Source organism: Natrix helvetica (genome assembly GCF_964273705.1).
Source record: "Natrix helvetica genome assembly, chromosome: 7".
NCBI classification, from domain to species: domain Eukaryota; kingdom Metazoa; phylum Chordata; class Lepidosauria; order Squamata; family Natricidae; genus Natrix; species Natrix helvetica.
Window position 1 is genome coordinate 48,868,336 of NC_138558.1, and position 17,605 is coordinate 48,885,940.

At 35.7% G+C, this 17,605-nt stretch overlaps 1 protein-coding gene and 1 long non-coding RNA gene across 3 annotated transcripts in view; one reads left to right on the forward strand and one right to left on the reverse strand.

Moving 5' to 3' along the window:
• LOC309395679 overlaps positions 1-14,665 on the reverse strand; it is a 135,554-nt gene extending 120,889 nt beyond the window's left edge. For both annotated transcript variants that reach the window (XR_014175968.1, XR_014175969.1), the window contains exons 1-2: positions 14,576-14,665; positions 13,745-13,836 (exon numbers count right to left, since the gene is read on the reverse strand). This is a non-coding gene — a long non-coding RNA (uncharacterized lncRNA). The remainder of the gene's footprint in view (positions 1-13,744; positions 13,837-14,575) is intronic.
• The window catches only part of VEGFC (vascular endothelial growth factor C), a 120,415-nt gene continuing 111,156 nt past the window's right edge, over positions 8,347-17,605 (forward strand). The window contains exon 1 of the mRNA XM_081960129.1: positions 8,347-8,362. Within this exon, the coding sequence (XP_081816255.1) occupies positions 8,351-8,362 (12 nt within the window). The 5' untranslated portion in view covers positions 8,347-8,350. The remainder of the gene's footprint in view (positions 8,363-17,605) is intronic.

Here is a 17,605-nt window from a genome sequence, read left to right on the forward strand (position 1 = left end):
TCTATTTGCAAAGATGAATAATAAGAATTTTGCAGAATATCATTTCTAAGATTTCTCTCAGTAAAGTATATCACAACATCCCTTGGTAGTTGCCTTTGTGATGCAATACGTGAATTAACTCTGTAAATTTTGTCAATCCTTGCAAAAATCTCAGAAGAATCCTGGATCTTCAATAACGTGGCCAGAGCATCAGCACAAACTTTTCTTAAGTCCTCTCTAGGGTTTTCTCTGATACCCCTCAGTCTAACAGCGTACTCCATAGATCTGAATTGCATCATGATAATCTCCTTATCCATCCTCTGCATATTCCCCTCCATTTCAACAAATTTCAAATCTGTTTCCTTCGTTTTAGTTTCCAAATCCAAAGCCAGATGATCAACTTTGCTGTCCACCTTAAGAACAACTTCTGACAGACCTGTGGCTAAAGTGTGTAATTTTTTATCAAGTTGATCATGTTTTTTAATGGTATCCTGAACCATTTCTTTAACCTCCTTAATTTCTTTGCGTAAAAAAGCATTTTCTTCCCTTATAAAGTCCTTGAAATCCTGATAATTTATTGTGGCACCCGGTGAGGCTTTTTTTTCCGTTGCCATAATTAATAATTCTTACAGCCGCCTCTAGCTGTCACCATTCAATTAACTTTCGTTTTCCTTAGGTATTCAGCTGTAAATTAATACTTGCGAATGTTTCTTTCTAAGTTGCTCGAAATTAAAACTTTGACATTTAAGTAGTTCAGGTTATGTAAACTGGCTTAAAATTGTTAATAGTTAGGGTTGTTTCAGCCGTTCCGCCTTTACTGCCCCGGCTATCAGCAGGTAATTAGCTTTTGTTTTCTGTAGGTTTTCAGCTATAAATCAACGCCATTTTGAATCCTTTGTTCTAAGCCCCCGCCTCTCGAACTCAGCAGTAGCGTTCTTTTTAAAGAGATTTTTTTTTCTTCCCCCAATTAAAACTTAAAATACTTGCAAAAGTCTTGCTTCCTTCTTGGGATGTTAAGATGTTAAGATGTTAAGGCTGCTCCCGGCGACTGGCTCTGCTTTTTATAGCAGAGGTTATCAAAAAGGCAGGAGAATACAACAACTGCGAAGGGGGGCAAACCTCGTCTGACTCCGGACTCCGGAGGGTACACGAGGGCTCAACCCAGCAGCTGAATCTCTCCCTCATAAATTCCAAGAATTTACGAGTGTCCGAGGTGTTAAAGATCGTAAAAAAACACCTCTAACTGTCTCTTGATCTGACAGGCTCAAAGAAAAGCCTGCCATCGGCACCAGGAACAACCGGAAGTCTATTTAGGGGTTTTTAAACATTGTGTTTTTACTTGTTTTTATCTATCAGTTCACCTCCTCCTTGTATATGTCGTATATATGTCTTGGTATATGTTTTGTTATATGTATGTCGATATATTTATTTCCTATGTTTTGTTGTACGCCGCCCCGAGTCCTTCGGGAGAGGGTGCGGCTAAGAAATAAATATTTATTATTATTATTATTATTACTTGCAAAATTGCAGAATGAGCAGTCATGAGTAAAGATAGAAGTATCCATATGTGAGTGTGTAACTTTTAAAAGCATCACTTCTTTCAATTTTCCTTGTTCATAAGCTCTTAATAATGACTTCATTAATCACATAGTTATGGTTCATACTGCCAAACTCAAATACTTTGGGAGGTTACATCTCTATACAATTATTCCTTAAGAAATATTCATTAACGTAGTGGGATAACTAATATGCTGGAAGACTTGATCTTTGCACTTGTGAACAGCTATAATCTGACAGTTCAACAGTGTGATATGATTAATGCTTCCCTGACATTATGGGAGTGGTCTTAAAGGACGCAGACATATTTGGCAACAATTTCTGGGAAAATGCTTGATAAGCTTCTCATTATAGTCAGAATTCAGGAATATAATTTTAAATTACAATTCTTATGCAACAAAATTGAAATCTTGTTATATAAAAAGTTGAACTGCATGTCATAAAAGTATAATCAATTATTATTATTATTTGGTACTTTACACATGTGGACATAGTGCTTTTATGATAAATTGTTTTAACCTTCAGTTGGTCTTCCAACTATAACATGTTTCCACTGCCAGCTAGTCTTGCAAGATTTTTAATGTAACAAAATTGCTGAAATTAGTATTTAGTGAATAAACACCTGATTTTTTTCACCACCCTTGATGAACAAATATGTACAAAAATAATCTGAGTACAATTAATACTTGGGGTCATTTGACATCTTCAAAATCTAGAAAATTATAAAAGTAAGCATGAATTTGTAAAGAACTATATCCTATTTTGCAGTCATTAACTTAATTTTCAAGTTTTGAGAGTACTATAGATATGGTATATTTTAACTTCAAAAAAATGTTGGTCAAACTGCTTGTGGTTTGCAATTTGCTTGCTCTGAGAAATATTATAATTAAACAGATAAAGAATTGATTCAAAGACTTCAAAGAATACCCATTACTAGTATCTTGTCAAAAAACCTATCAGAAGTATTTGACTAGTTAATTACAGGGAAACAGAAATCAAATGTAGAATTAAAGGATACCTGTAATTATGAAAAGTATCATTATCTTGGAGTATAAGCAATGTGATATGGCTGCAAAAAAATTGCAAATGCAAGTTTAAGCTGTACCAGCAGAAGTAGTTTCAAGGACTAATAATTCCACTTTATTTTATATTAATGATAGCCTCCCTAGAATATTGATATCAGTTTTGGCTATTGGCCTTTCAGAGTGAGTGTATGAAAACTGGGAGAACTAATACATTTAATTCTAACTAAACTAAAGATGGTAAATGAGGAGTTATGATTCTACTCTGTAAGGATGTCATGTAGAAAAAAACCCAATACTTCTATTCTTTTATATTATTTATATTATATGTGAGTAATGTATTTCTGTTACAGAAAGATACCTTACAGCTGAATGTTAGGAAAAGCTTCCTAATGATAAGAACAGTGTGAGAAATAGTGCCGTTTCCTTCACTGAATGAAGAATATTAGAATAGGAAGTTTTACTAAATAGCAGTTGTGCCACTGAGTGTCTCATAACTTATTTTTCACAATTCCCCAGACAAGTGTAAGGTCTGAAATAAAGAAGCCAAAATGGGTTGTGTGAGAGAACTGTAGGAGGAGGTCTGGTTCAGTACTCCTTCTTATATGATCCCATTTCAAGTGCTCTTTCTCTCTCTCTCCTCCCATCCCATTCTTTCATTCTTGCTTGAACTCATGAAATAGCCTATTCTCCCACTATAATAAATACATTTGCATAATTGAGAAAATACTTTGTAAATGTCTTGGAAAAAGTATGTTTTCTAAAATACAATTTATTTTAACCATGTGTTCAAGGAACAGATGTTTAGTGCTCTTTCACTAAATTAATGAAGAAACGCTGCACACAATTATTTAGAGGAGGTCTTCTGTTCACTTACTGAATCCGTTCAGTTAATTGTTATTAAATGATTAGTGAGAAGGATAACTTCCCTATTAAAACCATTCCTTATTGAAAGTACTGCAGAAAGTGCTACTGTTGATCTCAGAGGTTTAGTGTTGAGGTCTCCTGAGAGACCAATAGATAACATCTGAATGTTTGTTTGGAGTAGAAACAAACTGAAGGCACTTTTCAAGACAACAAACTGTATGCTGCATTCTCTGACCCTTAAAGGTTAGAGTTGAGGAATTTTCTGATGGAATTCTGTTTGGTCTAACTTTTTTTTTTACAAACATATCTTGGGAATAGCCAGAGCAAATATAGGGCTATTTTCAAGAGTTGTAAAACTTTATTATCTTTCTAAGGTAGTTAGAGACCTGAAGTTCAGTGACGGCTTCATAAATGGAATGATGATTTTCTTTTTCTATTTCACCTGAAAATTAACAATATTAGTTTTATCTATGAAAGTTCAAATTCTAGTGCGTTCAGAAAATGTAACTGAAACTGCTTTTGACAAGCTACAAATTATAGAGTTGCTCACTGCAGGTTGCAGTAATTTCTTTGAATTAATAAGGATATTTCAGGACACCTGCTTCTTTTCTATTAAATACATTATTAGGAAAATGTAAGCGTATATTGATGTAAGTGTATGTGATAATGAAACAATTATTGATATAGTTGCTTCTTAGGAACATGAATAAAGAGGCATAGACAAATAGCTACTCTCTCACACTCTCTGCTGTAGTTGGACAATCTCAATTTAGACAATATGTGCTCATTGCACTATGCATAGCACAGCAATAAGGAATAGCACCCAACAGTCAATTAAGTATAGATTGTATAAGTATAGAAAATCTATGTTACTCGAGCTTTTAAAATAAAAATAGCACTGTCTGTTACAGGGCTGGAATCAATCTTGCAAGGCTACCTATAAAGCAAATGCCTCCTACTAGAAAACAGTATTTAGGAGGGGCGGGGCTTGACATCGCAACAACATGACATGCAATCTTGGAGCTCCAGGATTGCTGTCGATATCTTTGTTGCTGGATGGTCCTTTTGGACCTAAACCATCCTGTAGAGATGGTGATAGAGAAGGGCACGTCCTGCTAATCTCAGGGACATCGCAAAGTCCCTGATTGATCCAGAAGCTCTTTTTTTCGGCGAAAGAGAAGCAGCCTTTGAAGCTGCGGAAGGTTGAAACAGCCCCTGAATGGAAGAAAACCAGGAGAGAGAGTGTGTCAAAATGGTGAGATAAATTTTACTATTAGAGAAGAGAACACCACAAAAGACTTGGAGTAAAATTAAAATTGAAGAAGAGAGTAAGCGGCAAATAAAGCCTGAATTAAACTTAGTGTGTTATCTTTTTTTAATTTCTTTTTTATGGATGGAACTTTTACAAATGCCTCTTACTTTTTAAATTGGACTGGTTTCTTTTTTCCCTCTGCTTCTATTTTTCTTCTTTTTTCATATTAGTGGATTATGATTTTCTTTCTCTTCTTTTTACAATGCTCGGCTGGATTGTTTGCTTTTAAGCACTTTTTTTTCTTAAGTTCGGAATTTAAAGAGAGGAGTAAAAGCAGATGAAAAAGAAGTAGCACTGCCACCTAGAGGCTGGAAGCTTGGAAACATCATTTTTTTCCTATTTCATTTGAACATCTGACTCATATCTTATACTTCAAGGCTCCTGATTTTGTTTATTGAAAGGGATAGTGGGAGGAGTACTGATTGTTTATGCAGGTGCTCTTCTGGAGTACTATCAATAGCTGGACTGGAATGAAGAGAAAGCCTTGACTTGAAAGATTATAGTGAACTTGTTTGAAACTTAACAAAAAAGCCTTGGATGTTTTAGTGGCAGTGTTTATAACCTGGAGGAATGGTGCAACATGAAGAAGAAAAGGAATGAATGTTGCAAATAATTATGTTAGAAATTCAAAAAGTACAAATAAGTACAAAAACATTGAAAAGAGAATGGAGAACATAGAACAAAAAACAGAAAAAATAGAGGGAAGAGTCAAGAATATTTACAAAATTTGATGATAGCATTCAAAAAATTGAAGAAAAATATGAACAAAGTGATAAGAAAATTGTTGATATTGACAACAAATTGAGCGCAGTTGGAAACGACAGGAGTGGAATGTTGAAAGGAGAGATTAATGAACTGGAACTCTATCTCAAACTTCAAAACATGGAAGAAGAAAAGGGAGAAAATCTGGCAGAAGCATCGGTGATAACTAAAGGCAAGCAGATGGAAGGAACAGATGGAGGGTTTTGAGTCTTTACAAGATATGCAATGAACAAGGTGCCAAGAGAAGTCCACATAAGACTGATCAAGAAAACAATTAGAATACAAATACCACAAGTGGCAAGAGATATAGGACTGCACTACTATTGGAAGGATACAGGATGATGAAATGAAATGTTAGAATAAAAATTAAGTTAAATTTAGTTAAATTTAGAGTATTATGTATAAAATAAAGTAATAATAGTTATAGCTAAATAAATGATTAACAATGGTAAATAATGCATATATACACTAGATGGATAATATGAAATTTTATACAAATTGTAAGTGAGGACCATGGAGAGGATGTTGAAAAGCTTTGTTATAAAAGATAAACAATTCTATATAGAATAGAATATAAAGATGTAATACTATTGGATGATTTCAGTATGATGTAATGAAATGCCATAATAAAAAATTACTTTAAATTTAGAATATTTTACATAAAAAGGATGTAATAATAGCTATAGTCAAATGAATATTTAATCACCATAACAATTGCATACATATATATTAGATTGATGATATGAGTCTTTATGTAAACTGCAAGTGAAGACTATTGTGAGAATGCACAAAAGTTTTGTAACCAATCGACACACTGTAAGTAATTGGGGAAGGGTTTTATTTTGTGTGTGTTTATGTTTGTTTGTTTGTTTTATGTTTGTCTAAAAATATAAAAAAATAATATAAAAAACAGTAATTAAGAGCACTAAGTACAGTTGTCTTATTTGCATTCATCAAGGGTGCACTGTAATAACAGAATATAGTACAGGTAGTAATTGACTTACAACAGTTGTTTTAGTGCTGTTCAAGGTTACAACAGTACTGAAAAGAATGACTTATGACCCTCTTTCAGAGTTATGACCTTTGCAGCATTCCCATGATCATGTGATTAATATTCAGATGCTTGGCGACTGGTTTATATTTATGACAATTGCAGTGGCATGTGATCCATTTTTTGTGACCCTTCTGACAAGCAAAGTCAATGAGATAGCCAGATTCACTTAACAACCGGGTTAATAACCTATCAACTGCAGTGATTCACTTAACAACTGAGGCAAGATAGGTCATAAAATGGAACAAAAATCACTTAACAAATGTCTCATTAACAACAGAAATGTTGGGCTCAGTTGTGGTAGTAAATAGAGGACTACCTGTAACAGCTCTGGTAATAGATTGATATCTATAGACATACAGATGCCTTTTAAATATTCCCATTTGCTGCTTATACGTTATGGAATGTATAATGACAATATATATTATTCAACATAAACTGACAGATGTTGGGGAGAACAATGAAATTGTTTGTCAATCCTATTGTTAAGACAAAGGATAAGATAAAACAGCCTAAAATGGCTTCTTAAACAGCTTTAAAAATGAAGGCTACTTCCTATTTATTTATTTATATCTCACCTTTATTATTTTTACGAATAACAAGGCAGTGAACATATCCAACACAACTTCTTCCTCCTATTTTCCCCACAGTAAGACCTCTAAAATTATGTGTAAATTGAGAGAGAGTGACTGTCCCCAAGTCATCCAGTTGGTTTTCATAGTTAAGGCGGGTATTGAACTCACAGTCTCCCTCTCTCTAGATCAGTGCTTCTCAATTATTTTCTGTCATGCCCCCCCTAGGAAGAAGAAAACATTTTGCGCCCCCCGCGCGACTGTAAATAGTATCATTTGTCTATAAAATTGTTATAAGTACACCTCTGCATAACACTGTATCCTTATTAATGTATAAGAGAATAAAAAAAGAAAGAAATGTGGATCAATTTACAACAAAGAATAGCTTTATTAACTGTAGCAGAAAAGATTTAAAGGAGCACAGGATTTAAAGGAACACAATATTAAAAAAAACTTTAACCTGCAAAACAAAAATATATAAAATAATTTGAGCTGAGCCCCCCTTTACGGAGCCTCGTGCCCCCCTGGGGGGCCCGCCCCACTATTTGAGAAGCACTGCTCTAGATGGATACATTTTCATTTGTTAATTTGTCTCTTCCAAAAGCCAAGATGTTAGTGAATAATGAAACTTCCAGATAGTTATAGTCTTCCAGGTAGTTATAATAAAATACTATAAAATAAATATGGAATTGTAATTTCCATCTGAAGCAACAATACTTGAAAGTTTTGGAATGGTTTTTAACTCAAGCATTTTGAGGGCACAGATGCCCACCAAGTGAAGAATTTATGATATTGGCATTTAATATGATCTTGAAGTTTTGGCTCATTCCTTTGTTTAAGCATTTAAGAATAATTTGCATATTGTTCTTTCCAGGAGTTATTTGGAGTATTTGTGTATTTTTATTCACAAAACCAATTTAAAAAAAATTAAGGTGGGATTCGACTGGAAATTCTTCAGCTGGACACATGAGGGAGGTGTGAGCTCTGAAGAGCACATGAACTTTGTCTGGCAAACCAATGCCGAGATCCTTTTTGGATCAGAACCTCCCTGTGGGGGGAGGGTGAAGAAGGGGCAGCGTTTCATTAGACCCAGAGGGGGTGCAACAGGTCCCTTGTAGTTTGGAGATTTGCTCTCTGAATCAGTGTTGGGGAGGCAGCATAGCAACATGGCTGCACAAGAAGCTGACTTCAGGCCAAAGCAACTGAGCAGTAGCATGCAGGAGATGGGATGAAAAGCCTGGTAAGAAGATCTAATTAACCCACAATCATAAATTAGAATTTGGAAAAGGCAAAGAACCTTGAGAGTATAACTAATATTGATGGACAGATTGGGATTTTGGCAGAAAGAAAGAAAGAAGGGGAAAAATAGAGGGTTAAATCACTAGCCCAAAAAGAGCTATTTGCTTAAAAAATTTGGAGACAGAAAGGAGAAAGGAGAGAAGTGACAAACCCATTAAAACACAAACTTTAAATATGGATTTGGATTTGAAAAGATTGTGCCTTTAAAAGACATTAGGAGGGTGAAACAGAAACCAAAACATACTGAAGAGATTTGCTTTGTTCGAGTTTCTTCTAACTAACATATCTTAAGCAACTCCAATTAATGAGAGGTGGAATGTAACAAGGGAGGGGGGAATGAAGAAAAAAGCACTATTTTCTTACTGATAACCTCATCTTGCATGTGCAGCGAATGGAATGTGAAACTTTGAGTAGGAAGTTTTAATTAACCAATTGTCGTAAATCAGAATTTGGAAGAAGGAGGAGGAAAGAGAAACATACCGGAGACTTGCTGTGTTTGAGTTAATTCCAATTAATATATTTTAAACAACTATAACCAATGAGAGGGGGAAGGTAACAAGTGGAAAAACTAATAAAATCAAGAACTGGAAAAATACGAAGGTTTTTTTGTCGAAGGATGAACAAAGGAACAAGATGGCTCCCGCTTCTCTTACTCTTCACATTAGCTGAATTAGCTAAATTTAAAGTGGACCAGAACTCTGAAATAAGAACTGTATAACTAACTATAATTTTGTAAATGGACATTAAGGTAACAAAGGGTGGTGGGGGGGAAATCAATAGCTGGGAAAATACTAAGTTTTTTTCTTTTTTGCCAAAAGGAGAGCAAAGGATCAAGATGGCTCCCACCTCTCTTCCTCTCCACATCAGCTGAATTATCTAAATTTTAGGTGGACCAGAACTCTGAAATAAGAACTGTATAACTAACTATAATTTTGGAACTGGACATTATGGAAAGGTGGGAATTTGAGAATATGTGAAATTATAAAAATATGCATAAATCATTAAAATCAAGTCTAAATAGAATTTTGAAGTTAGATATTGAGGAGAAGCAGGAAGTGAAGGAAGAAGTGGAGGAAGAAGAGGGGGGATAATGAAGAGGTAGAAATGGTAGAAAATAAAAAGCAGACAAAAAACGTCTTTGGGTTTGATAGTGGTGTAGGGAAAATTGAAAAGGGGGTATGTGTCCCAACAAAAGGAAATACAAAGCAGACAAAAGATGTCACTGAGTTTGACAGTGGTATAGAGAAAACTGAAGAGGGGGGTTGTGCCCCAATAAAGGGAAATATAAAAGATGTCACTGGGTTTGACAGTGGCTTGGGAAAATTGAAGAGGGTGGACATGTCAAAACAAAGAAAAGGGAGAAGACAGGAATAGAGAAGTAGGGCAAAATACGTACAAGGAAAAAAATCAGACAATTAAAAATTGTTATATGAGAAATATAAAGCTGAGATATGTGGTTTACTCCTATATATGATAATAAAACTGAGCTGCTAACTGATTGAATATGATAATGGAAAGATAATTAAATAAAGGTTAAAATATAAGGAATATGGACAAATATGAAACTCTTATTTGGAGAATGTAAAGTAGAGGTATGTGATTCACTTTTATACATGATAATTAAACTGAGTTACTATTGATTGAATATGACAATGGAAGGACAATTAAATATAGGTTAAATATATATGAAATACGGACACATATAGAACTCTTAAGATGATAAACAAAGTGAGATGTGTACCGCTTGTTATTCTATATAATAGATTAATGGAATTGTAATGAACATTGAACAGTAAGGATTGTTTTTAAAGATAATTAAGGGTAAGCTAAGTCAACATATGGAAAAATGGAGAGGGAACATGAAATATACTTATAATGGAAAATTATTGAGATTATAAAGACAGAACTACGAATTTGGGGTGTGTAAGGATGCATAACTATATAAATATAATGATGAGAATAGCTGAGAATTGTAACCAGGTCTACATCTTGGCCAAAAATAGGCTGGGGGGGGGGGCAGAGTTTAAAAATACAATTACTATATATGTATACTTTTTTTTGTTTTAAAAAAGAAGGAGGAAGATATATGTTAAAATTAAATATATATATTGAAATGGAATTATAAATACCGTCAACATAAAATGGAACTCAGTCAGAGGCTGAAATACACCAAGTAAATGAGATGAAGAATGCGAAGTAGAAGAGAGACGCAAGAGAAGAAGAGAGGGAGAGGAGAAAGGGCAGGGAGGGGAAGAAGAGGAGAGAAAAAGGAGTGGAAAGGGGGGAGAGGAAAAGGAGAGAGGAAGGGGAAGTAGAGAAGATAGGACAACAGAGGGAAGAAACGAAGTAGGGAGGAGGAGAGAGGAAGAAGAAAGTGATGGACAGGGTACAAATATGGTGTATGGAGAGCAGAAGAGCCAATAATCGTTTTTGGGAGTTGATGGTAAGACGAATTGATGTAAACATTTAACAATATAATATGATGTTGGTTATGTAATAGTATACATGTGGTTATTTGTTATGAAAATGAAAAAAAATAAAAAACTTTATTAAAAATATTTTAAGCTTTAAAAACAAAGGATAGGTTGTTTCACTACAACAGTGTTTCTCAAACTTGGTGACTTTAAGTCCTGTGGACTTCAACTCCCAGAATTCCCCAGCCAGCATAGCTGGCTGGGGAATTCTGGGAGTTGAAGTCCACAGGACTTAAAGTCACCAAGTTTGAGAAACACTGCACTACAAGAAGGCCATTCAATGTTCAAAATACATAGGTTTATCTGTCTTTTTAGTGTACTTGAAAAAGGTACTACATTTACATGGAAATAAAGTAATGTTAATGAACTTGCCATGAAAGACCTTTCCTTTGTAAAAAAGAGTCATTCCCTGTTAACACAGTCACATGCAGTTCTGGTTCATTAAGTGAAAGTTATGATATGCTGCATGATTTCACTGTATTCACCAGTGTAGCACAGCAAACAATACCTTGAAGTGAAAGAACGCATGATTTAAAATCTCACATGCGTAAGCATAGATGAAGTTTTATGCGATGGAGGAGCAGTAGAATCCATTCTATGACTGCCTTAGTCCATCTGCCATCAGTTCTTGTTATGTGACCAGCCTATTTCCATTTCAATTCTCTTACTCTTTTTGCATATTTTTGTTTATTCTCTAATCCATGTGCAAGTCTTTCTATCTTGTCTTGTGATGCCGATGTGATGTGATGTGTATTTCCATTCCTCTTTGCACAATTCATACATAGCTTTAGAAAACAGACAATGCAAGCCTGTTTAAAATGTAATTGGTCACTAAAAGCTGGCTTTTGTACATGTTGTACTCCCAAAGCATTTAATGGGAACTGATTCTAAAAGTATTTCTGGAATGTGTGAAAGGATCAAGTCTAACTAATGCTTCAAACCAGCTACAGTTATCCATCTTATTCTTTAGCGGCAGTAATTGAGACATTGGTCAGGTCCCCTTCTATATCACTTTCTAAACTTTTAAGTCCCAAGAATGTTGTATCTTTTTTTTTCATTGTAAGACAGCTGATTCCTCATTATTTGTGATTTTAAAAAAAGTAAAAAGAAATTTCTCAGAATTAGATATGAAACACTATTACTTAATGTAAGCTTCTGCTTCTCTGACTTACTTTCCTACTTCTTCTAAAACATAATTGTATACACAGGCAACAGAAAAAGCAATTAATGAATGGAGGGATTAAATGTCAAGATTTTAGAATCAGATAATTCCTTCTTTTTAAAGTTAGAATGTGACCTTTGGCAATTCATTTACAACAGGGTTTTAGCATGACCTCTAGCTGACTTCCAGTCCATAAACAAAACAATTCCCCATCCCGATAGTGTACTTTTGAAGGTGCAAGGCATATGCTAATCCTGTAAAAGTGTAAAAATGTATATGCAAATATTAGATCCCTCCGCACCTTTAGAAATAAGCAGCATTTGCCACTTCCATTTGATTCCTTAGATGAACAAAATAAGCCTTGAGAGTGAAGAATAAATTCTCATCCCTGTTGTAGAAATGAGCATCCTGTACATTTGCGCAATAAGATGAATCTAAAGTATTGAAATGTTGTTGTGTACTATTCGACTTTTCATATAACCTTTTATCCTAAACTCATTTCCAGTTTGTTCCCTTTTTTTGTAAGCATGAGTAAGTTTTCAGCCTCTTACATTTACATATGGAATCAACAGAAAGGAATGTGTTGATCTGCTTTGAGTTTGTTGTTTGACATCAGACTATAGTATCTGCTAGTCATGATCCTTCTATAACTCTTTGACAAGTTGGCATTGTGAAACTCAGAAGTGGTGCTAAATTGTGGCCCCCTGAGACTGCCCTTAAGATATTGCTATCATTTTAAGTGGACAGCATATATAGCAAACTATGTTAAATAGATTTTGAAGAAATAATTTCTAGCAGATTTGCCTTGAATATTATATTCTGTCCCAAACCATGAAAAATATTTATCTTGTCTTTCCAGGAAATAGCAAAAGTGCATGTTTCGTAAACCACAATCATGTTGTTTTTATTATTATCAACAGTGCTCATTAACTTGAAAGCTAAGAGGCAAGCTTTCTGCAGTATGTTGAGGTCATGTAGAAGAAAGATGGGGAGAGAGTAGATAAATAAAAAATAAAAAGGAAAGGTTTTGGTCAAAGGGTTTTTTAAGGATTATACTGAATTGCTGATTGTTTTCATGCTCCAAAGCTTAGTCAAGCTCAAAATAAATTTACAAAAAAAGTATACACCAACATCTTCAAATGAACTTTCTCTCAGTACAACATTTGCCGAAGGCCTTGACAGTTTTATAAAAGTAGCTATGGAATTATTTGAAATGCCAATTTTAAGATTATGTACTAGGGATTCTAGCTTGCAAATAGCTGTAAGATATTCAGATACAACAGACTCAACAACTGAAACCATATGACTTTTTCTTATACATGACTTTATTTGTATTTCTCAAACTATTCCTTTATCAAAAGGCCATATTCAGGGATCTTGACACAGGACTATTAAACTTTTGCTTCTGAACAAGCAAAGTCATGCTACCAGCAATGCTTTTCTCAGATTACCATTATAGTATGGGTGCTGTAGGGTGTCATGGCTCTTCTCCAAATCACTCAGAGGCAAAAAATGTCACATGTCTGGAATAAGTGAGAAGGAACCTCTATGCTGACCCTTCCCATATAGCACTCCAGAAACATATGAAAGAGAATGTGCAGTGAGGTTAATGTTAATGCTTGGTAAGGTACCTACAAAGTAAAACAAAAACAAAAGGAACAAGATTTGATTCAAAAGCTTGACTAACATACTGTTTGACTCCTTCTCCTTTCATTTGCATCATTCTTCATTCTTGGAACTGAAAAATGTTACTTTGCTTATACTGTATATGCAATTGACCTGCAAAGAGGTAATGCAAGAATGAAAGTTTCTGAGGCACAAAAGCCAAGAACAGATTTTGAGCAGTACTTGAGAGAAGAGAATGCAATTCTAAAATATCTTTTAAAAGGTATCAAGCAATGTTAGTTGTCTCTCTCATCATTATCCATAAAATGTTGGTATTTCTTATTTAAAGGATTTAGATATGCTTGCACTAAAAGATAGAGCAAACTATCCAAGTTTTCACTAGAGTGCTTTTTGGCTTTCTTTTCTGTTTTATATCCTTTTCTTTTCTACAAAACAATGCTGCACGTTAAAAGCATTTGACTCCATAATAAACTTAGGTATTAAATGTAAGTGAAAATATTTTTACTTTGAATTTCAAACCATAAATATGTTATCATTCATAATTCCTTGAAATGATGTGCCAGTTAATATTTCATCTATTTTTGTCCAAGTTTCTCTATTTTCTCTATAAATTAATATGGACTTTTAATATGTTAACAAGAATTACTACTGATAGCAATGTTTTTGTACCAATCTGTGTAAAGCTATACTAACAAAATCACAGGAGACTGGTTTCAGATTTCTACTTCATGAGCTGTCCAGATTTAATAAAGTGTTACATATTTTTATGCATAACCATATAACATTTATAGAAAAGTTTGATAGCCTTCCCTGGGAATGTCTAGACAAAAATAAGAAAAGTTACTTAAGTATAGTGGAAGAGACAGTGGAATAAAATAGAAAGAATACATACCATCCAGAATTTCAGTATCTTGAGCTGATTCCACATAGGAATATGTAGAATCTAACAGTATATGAAACACACCAACATTGCTACTTTTAAATTGCCCTAGAGCAGGACTGTGAAACTAGTCCATGGGCTGGATACGTCATGTGCTGGCCACACCCACACTGGTTTAGCGAAGGGGGAAATCCCAATACATCACATGACAACCACCATGACAACGTGAGTTTGACACCTCTGCCCTAGAGTTTGTCTCAAGATTTTCAGTATAGCAAGTGGGAGAAAGGTTGCGTTCTGAATTTTATCCTGGGCCAAAACAGTGATAGCCATGGCTAATGTCCAATAGAGACAGAATTAACAGGACAGGCATTTTAAATGAGAAGGATTATGTTAGTTGATGGGACTGTATGAATTAGTGCTTGTTTTTTATGAACTAATCCATGAAAACCAAATTGATAAAGTAGGGATTGAATATTTTCTTTAGTTAACGATTTATCATGAAAAGAGCTTGGCTAAACATTTATGGTGGCACACTTATATCTCAGTTCAGGTTACCTTTCCAGCTTATTTTACCTAAGGTATGAAAGCTGGCTGGGTGACTTTGGGTCAGTCCTTCTTTATCAGCCTAACCCACCTCACTGTGTTTTTGTTGAGCAGAAAATAGGAGGCAGAATTAGGTAGCTATGCCACCTTGAATTAAGTTAGGTAGCATACATTTATACACAAGCAGACACACATGTGTGCACGTAGAGGTATAGTACTTGACATAAGGTCACAATAGGGACCAGAAAATTCATTGTTAAATGGTGTGGTCATTAAGCAAGATATCATGTGAACTTGCAACCTTCCCTGACAGTTTCCCCATTCACTTTGCTTATCAGAAGATAGCTAGGTAGGTCCTAAATGGTGATCGTGTGACCATAAGATGCTGCAACCAGCAAAAATGTATGATGATTACCAAGCATCAAAATCATAATAAATGTGATCATTGGGATGCTACAATGTTCATAAGTGGAGGACCAGTTGTAAGTCAAATTTTTTCAGCATTATTATAACTTTGAGTAGTTACTAAATGAATGGTTGTAAAGCAAGGACTATAGACACAAACACAAAGATACAAAATAAAAATGTAATCATCATCATCACTATTCTGTACAATCACAATATTCAGCAAGTGGCATTGTGGCATAGAGATGAAGATGTTTGCCTCCCACTTGTAAGATTGAGAGTTCAAACCTAGACAGCAATAGATGTTTCTCTTGCAGTGCACAAATATCTGCTGTGAACTTCACATAGGTGTCATAAAGAGCACCTGGCCAGTAAATGCTCAGCTCCATTCAGTTGTCCCAAATCCATCCTGATAAAAGGGATTATAGGATTGTAAAAAGACAAAAAATATTATTAAGCAGTGTTTCCTAAAGTAATTTGACCTCATTGGATTAATTTAACAAGGTGGTTTTTTTTTTTGCTACTTATGATTCCTTTGGTACTTTATAAAGTGAAAAGGAAATAATACACAAACCTTTTCTAAATGCTTTTCTAAGTTATCATCATGAGCCCTGGAGCCAATAACTGAGGTGAGGTGGTAGATAATAAAATAATAATAATAATAATAATAATAATAATAATAATAATAATAATAATAATAATAATAAATAACTTTTATTTCTAGACCGCACCCTTTGCTAGGCAGGACTCGGGGCAGTGTACAGTCATGTTAAAACCATATACAAATACATAGACATGAACATAGACATAGACATAGACATAGACATAGACGTGGACGTAGACGGAGGAGGTAAAAATATACTGTACAATTCTTAGTTAAAATACAAATATTAAAATTCCCTTAAAAATTCCCCAATAAAATGTTTGCCAGGAGGTGGAAGATGGAACTGTCAATCAGCTAAGCCAGCTAGTCGGAACAGGTGAGTCTTGAGCTTCTGTCGGAAGGAGCGGAGGTCATTGGTAATTCTAATATCGGGAGGGAGGCCATTCCAGAGGGTTGGGCCCATCACAGAGAAGGCTCTACTCCTAGGCGCCACCCGCTGGCACTGCTTAGCGGATGGCACCTGGAGGAGTCCCTCCCTGTGAGAGCGGATAGGTCGTAGGGATGTATGAGGTGAGATGCGGTCCCGCAGTTAATTAGGTCCCATGCCATGGAGCGCTTTGAAGATAGTAACCAACACCTTGAAAGATAGACTGCTTCCTCCAGGTGACGTGGGAACTGTTGCGCCACCACACTCTCTACAACCTTCGCTAAAAAGGGAAGGTTGGAGACAGGACGGTAATTAGCTAGTTCCTCCGGATCCAGGGAAGGCCTCTTGAGCAGGGGCCTCACCACCGCCTCTTTCAAGGCGGCCGGCAACGACCCCTCCTCCAGTGAAGCGTTCACCAGACCCAGGAGCCAGCCTCGTGTAACCTCCCAGGATGCCAGTACAAGCCAGGAGGGACACGGGTCCAGTAAACATGAGGTGGCTCGCAGTCGCCCACGTAACCTGTCCAAGTCCTCGGGGGCAACAGAGTCAAACTCCTCCCAGCATGGTGTCTCAAGACTTGCTTCCGACATCTCTCCTGGTCCACTGAAGGGGGCCCATCCACTCCGGATCTGATCGATTTTGTCCTGCAGATATTCCCCAAACTCCTCTGCTTTACCCTGCAAAGGGGCTTCCCGCGACCTCTGAAATAAGAGAGAGTGGGTCACCTGAAACAGGGCGGCAGGGCGGTTATCCGCGGACGCAATAAGAGCGGCACAGTGTCTACGTTTGGCCGCTCTTAGAGCCCTAAGGTAGGTCCGTAAATAGGCTCTTACCTGTGTTCGGTCAGATTCGGAGCGTGAGGACCTCCACCTGCTTTCTAGGCGTTTCTTGTGGCGTTTCATCACCCTCAGCTCCTCGGTAAACCAATATAATAAGTCTTTATTTAACAACATGGCAACAACTAACAAGAAGAACTAGTAAAATCCGGTCTATTTATACCATAGCTGTCAGATGGGCGGTCAATCAGATGGCTGTGATTTTCCCTCCATCTGGCAGGTGC